At 34.2% G+C, this 6,061-nt stretch overlaps 1 protein-coding gene across 1 annotated transcript; it reads left to right on the top strand.

The window, feature by feature from the left end:
• The first annotated feature begins 3,602 nt into the window (after positions 1 to 3,602).
• LOC140984694 (galactokinase-like) lies at positions 3,603 to 6,060 on the top strand. Its single transcript, XM_073452240.1, has 7 exons — positions 3,603 to 3,967; positions 4,077 to 4,264; positions 4,841 to 4,887; positions 5,093 to 5,187; positions 5,286 to 5,368; positions 5,593 to 5,661; positions 5,821 to 6,060. Exons 1-7 carry the CDS (start codon positions 3,805 to 3,807, stop codon positions 6,058 to 6,060), a joined length of 885 nt encoding a protein of 294 aa, XP_073308341.1. The 5' UTR covers positions 3,603 to 3,804.
• The last annotated feature ends 1 nt before the right edge of the window (position 6,061 follows it).

The following is a 6,061-nucleotide window of genomic DNA, read 5'->3' as shown; positions in this document are numbered from 1 at the left end:
GACAAAGTCAACACACTAAGGGACTTAGCCAACTGAAAGAGATCGCAAAAATATTCCAAAATGGTTATTTCTCAAGATTAAGTGATCATTGGTAGGCAGTAGTAATTACGAAGCTCACATAAAAAAGAGAACAACCATGCAAATACTGCAGTAAACTATTCTCATACACATAGACCATATGATGGAACATCAATAAAAAGTAATTCTATGTAGTACAAAAAACTTTTGAAAATTGATCATTTTTTTTAACTTTTTAGAAATTTACTTTGAAAGTTGATAATACATATATTAAAGCTTTCTCGAAAAATAAAATTGAATCTAAACTCTAGAAGACTAGATTACTAATGCTACAAGCTTTATGTCAAAATTATATTTTTATGTTGTTACTATTAAATCTCATAAAAATATTATTGCAAATTTTGTAACAATAGATGAACAACGCTAATGTCGATGTCATCATGAAAATACAGAGATATTTGAGATAACACCTTGAAATGCTCCAAAATGATTTCAACATGCTTGCCCTAAATGCAAAAGTTGTGGGTATGCTACAACAAGTGGATAAGAGCAATGTGTCAGATTGAATTATAGGTTGTTTATAGGCTTACACTCAGTTGTGATCTATATTTTAAAAGTTTATCCTTTAAGCTATTGAAAAACCATTGACTTCTAAAAAAAGAGTTTAGAGTATAAGGCTCTATACTTGGAGCAGGGGATTCGAGTACCCCTAACACAAGTGCTAATTTCGAACCATATTTAGATGAGTCGGCCCAAGAAAAATTGAGACTCTGGATCTTTATCTCGAGTCATAAAGTCAACTCTTCACCTCGGGGGTTGAAGAAGAAGATATCAACATTAGAATTCAAACTGACAAGAGTAAATCTAAGGTTGATACTAACAAATTTACAATTTATTCATTTCAGATATATCAGAAAACTTGGGAGAATTTAAAAACCAGAACAATAATTAATCCAATTTCTGGACAAATGTATGTATCATGAAAATATCCGAGAATTGGGATGAAACTTAATGTTCATCCCAAGGACTTCAAGATATGGTATGACTTTGGAGCTCTTGTCTCGATCTATACTACGTCACTAAGTTTTCCGGAAATATCTTTACTACCAATATGGATCCATGAATTTGTACATGCAACATGGGCAAATAATGTCTATTTGTCCGGAAGAGACATTTTGGAGCTTTATTTTTTCAGTGCAGCATCAGAACCGACTGTGACAGACTGACACGGGGCTTTCCATTTTATCAAGCCCAGGAGGCCATATATCAATACCCAAAAATCTATCAAGAGTCCTCATATAGACGAAACACCCTTTGTTGCCAGCCTAAGTGAAGATGAAATACTACTGGAAAGCATGAGGATTACGGGTACGTCTAACATATATGGACAAAATTAAGTTTTCGTTTAAATTTTATCAAAATTCAGTTAACATGTATTTCCTATTAAATACAATGATAGGGAAAAATTACAGCGTTTGCAGAAGGAAAATTTGAAAAGAAAAAAAATCTTTTATGCAATAGCAAGCTGCCTGAGAGTAAAGAGACTTGTCGAAAATTCTGTAATATGAATCATATTATAATATGGTGAGAAAGGATCTTCCTATTATGCCCAAAACAGAAAGAGCCAAAATTCAGGAAGAGTTTTCAGTCAAGATCTGACCGAAAGCATCTTGCATATATAAGTCCAAGTCGTGAGAGACCACACAAAAAGCATTTTTCTCTGGACCTCAAAAGCAAAAGATTCCCCGACAGAGATAAAAAAAAACATGTGACAAATGACTCAACCACCACAAAAAGACAGGGCCACCCACTACAAGATGTTGCTAATAACAACTGACAATCAATAATGCAAATATTATCTACAAGTCTGAAGTCTGAAGTCCGAATTCGAAAAAGGCTTCTATAAATACGAAGGAAGAAGGAAGTTGATAGCGTCGATCATTCTCTTCAGTTTTTTTTTCAAATAAATATTGTAATATTTTCTTTTCAATTTATGTCTATTATATTTTTAGCTACAACAAGTAGTTAAACAAGTTATCTTCTCATCTACATGATGTTATTAATGTAATAAATTATTAATGTAATAATATTTATTATGTCTGAATGAAATCACCAGGCTTTTGCCTCTCTCATGTTATACTTGTTTCAAATTTAATATATTACTCTACGACTTGATGTAGGAAATAAAACAAGGTTGTGTTAGATGTTGTTGAAGGAATCTAAGATATGAATCGTCGATTGCTACTGTGTGATTAGGCTGTAAGTAACAGTTTGTAAAATCCAACAAACATGTCCCGATGACATTTTGGTCAAAAGGTATGATATTTAATTTAATTTACGGAATGAGCTAGATAAAAAAAAGTAAAAATAGAAATCATGCGTAAAATTTGAATATCGAACTAAAATGGGACACTAATTAAAATTGGAGAACTATTTTAGATCAATTGAAAGAAAAGAGACTGAATCGAGAATTAGTAAAGAATAAGAGGACCAAAGTATCCAATTATAAATGCCGGCAAATCTTTGCGCACACATAAATAAAATATTAATACAAAATATAATTGAATACACATTAAAATTTTGTGTTAAATGTAATAAAGTTAGCATAATTTTGTAATCAAAGTTAATATTCGACTTTCATTTCGTTATGTTTTGACTTTTTTTAAACAAAAGATTATATATTGGAAATCAAATTCAATTATCAATCCTGCAAGCAGGCGTTTCCAAGGACCCCTTCCTCGAATACCACCACAGTCACAAGACATCAAGCACTGGTTCTGTACTCCATCGGCCGGGTCTTCTGCTTTTAGACCTGTGCTGCCTGCATCATCATCAAATAAAGGCAAGGGAAAACTCGTTGAAGAACCACAAGTTCATAGCGCCAAGTCATTTGTTCATACTGCTTTTGATCTTCACTTAGAAGGCTCGGACTCTTCCGCTCCCCCTACATCGTATAACAGCGTCCCCCCTCCTATGAGTGAGATCGAGCTGGCAAAACGAAAGGCTCCTTGATTTTTTGTATTGCAATTAATTTTGTTTGTTTTTATTTTAGGTTTCCTTAATCATTGAATACTGTTAAAATTTTATAGAATATACATCGGGGATCTGAAAGGAATCTCTCGATCCTCTTCCATGTATAACACAATAAAATCAACCGGAAAGAATAAGAAACACTTTTAAATATGTTTTGGGATGTTTTAAGGAGTTTGGTAAGCTTCGGGTCAAAATTTAGAGGTCTAGGGGTCTCATTTTATACAAAACAAAAATTTATGTGAGACGATCTCGTGGGTCGTATTTTATGAGACGGATATCTTATGTGGGTCATCCATGAAAAAGTATTACTTTTTATGCTAAAAGTATTACTTTTTATTGTGAATATTGATAGAATATCCGTCTCACAGATAAAGATTCGTGAGACCGTCCCACAAGAGACATACTCTTTATACAATGTTCGTATATATTTTATAATAAATAAATTCAATAAAATATACTGATATCCACACATCATATTCATTGACACTACATTATTTTGACCCTTTCCTTAAAATCAATCCAAAAAGTAGGACAGCCTTTTGAGAAGAACCATAAAATTTTCCAAATAATTTCTTGATTCCCATCCCAAGAAGCCAACAACCCACAAGCCTCCAAAATTTCTTTATGTAATCCGATGTAATCTACACAAATGCATTGAATCTTTATATAATTTAATCCAATCTAGTCATCAAGTGATCCTCACCCCTTCTTTACTTCATTCACAAATCACAAGAAACAGACGATCAAAGGCCAATGGCGAAAAACGAGGAGCAGAAAGTGCCCGTTTTCGCTTCTCTTGAACATGTTTACGGAACTGGATCACAGCTAGAAGAGGCGGAGCAAAGATTTTGCAATTTGAAGTCCAAATTCTTGGACTTTTTTGGCCACCCACCTGATATTTACGCTCGATCTCCGGGTACTGTGACCCATATGAATCAACTGTTTTTTTTTGTTTAATCCGTTTATGGGTTTTGCGTCATGAATATTAAGATGGACTTGGTTTTATGTCGGGACATTTTGTCTAGGGAGAGTTAACTTGATAGGTGAGCACATAGATTATGAAGGATATTCAGTTTTGCCGATGGCGATCAGGCAAGACACTATCGTGGCGATACGAAAACGCGAGGAGGGTGAGACTGAAAAAGTGTTGAGAATTGGGAATGTGAACAGTGAGAAGTATGCTTTGTGTACTTATCCTGCTGACCCTGATCAGGTATGGTGAAACTTTTTGCAGTGTGTGAATAATTGAGATGTGTACAAAGCATAGATACCCTTCAGATCCTGATCAAATTTATCGATATTAGGCTTCTTGTTTTTTCTATCTTTCTGTTTGTGTGTGTGTACGTGGGAATGTTGTTCTTCATACATTGTATTCATTTAGTTGTTCGAATGTGAGATTTTTGAAATGGGAACTTGTGGGAATTGCTTTCGGGCTCGTCGGATGGAATGTTTTTATCTTTTGGGCATTGTGTTGCTTGCTTGTGCTTTCGATCTATGAATTTTGAAAAAGCAATTTTAGTTGCTTTATTCTTTTTTACCCTTTCATGTCGAGGTTTAAAGTGGGTCCATGCTACAAAAGTTTTCTGAGTTAGAAGATCTGCAAAATATAGAGTTTCGGTGCCTGGTAGTATGAAAAGATTCACCTAAAAGTTTGCATCTCATAGAGATTTCTCTTATTACTGGAACTCTGACAGAGTGACAAATTTGACTTTATAAACTTGTATCTGGTTTTATCATGGATAGAAGGACTATCTCTGTTCCATTGAATAAGTAGTGTTCTATTTTTCAGGAAATTGATTTGAAGAATCACAGATGGGGTCACTATTTTATTTGCGGGTAAGATGCTTTTTGTATTTCTTAAATTTAGTTTTAACTGTTTCTTGTAACTCTATGGTGTGATACTGTTATTTTATGACTAAACGTCTACCTCAACACAATGATTTACTGGTTTGCTTATTACATTTTTTTTGGGACTTTAGAATATTATGCAACAGTTACATAAAATGCCAAAAGTGTTGATATAAAAATCCTGGTGTTTAAGGTACAAAGGTTTTTATGAGCATGCCAAATTAAAGGGGATAGACGTTGGCGAAACAGTTGGACTTGATGTTGTTGTTGATGGCATTGTTCCTACTGGTATTTTCGTCCTTCCGAATAAAAATTTGCATCTCAGCTGAACTTTTTATAATTAATTCCATTTCTTGGTTTTTAGGCATCTTCTTTCTCTGATGTAGGATCTGGCTTATCAAGCTCTGCTGCATTTGTTTGCTCTTCTACAATAGCCATAATGGCCACATTTGGCGCAAATTTTCCCAAGGTGTTGCATATGTTTCTGACATTACGAATTGGCCTTTTTATGGGTGAATTAGATTATTAGATCTAAGTCATTAAATTTCTTCAAAATATTTGGTTTCCATACATTTTGGTTTGGGGTAGCAAGAAGCAAACATGATTTAGTTGGTTGTGATTTAAGGATCTCCATGGATTAAATGATCTTCCATTTTTATTTGAAACAATAATATGTTAAACTTTGATACTCAGGAAGAGCTTGCTCAACTTACATGTGAATGCGAAAGGCATATCGGTACCCAATCTGGTGGAATGGATCAGGTATTTATTTGAAATGTTCCTACGTAGTACACGGTGTGCCCTTATTTGTCATGAACTTTGAGAGTTGTTTTTAGACACTTAGAATATCTTTTGTGTGTCCAAGCAAAGTTCTGTCCATTGTCCACAGCTGACAGAAAATTTTATTGCATAACTGGACAGGCTATATCTGTGATGGCCCAATCTGGTTTCGCGGCACTTATTGATTTTAACCCTATTCATGCTACGGAGGTGCAGCTCCCTGCTGGTGGAACATTTGTCATAGCTCATTCATTGGCTGAATCTCAGAAAGNAATATCCGTCTCACAGATAAAGATTCGTGAGACCGTCCCACAAGAGACATACTCTTTATACAATGTTCGTATATATTTTATAATAAATAAATTCAATAAAATATACTGAT

Source organism: Primulina huaijiensis, chromosome 9 (genome assembly GCF_012295235.1).
Source record: "Primulina huaijiensis isolate GDHJ02 chromosome 9, ASM1229523v2, whole genome shotgun sequence".
In the NCBI taxonomy this organism is placed as follows: domain Eukaryota; kingdom Viridiplantae; phylum Streptophyta; class Magnoliopsida; order Lamiales; family Gesneriaceae; genus Primulina; species Primulina huaijiensis.
Note: the sequence above shows the minus strand (reverse complement) of the source record. Positions and strands in the feature narration are given on the sequence as shown.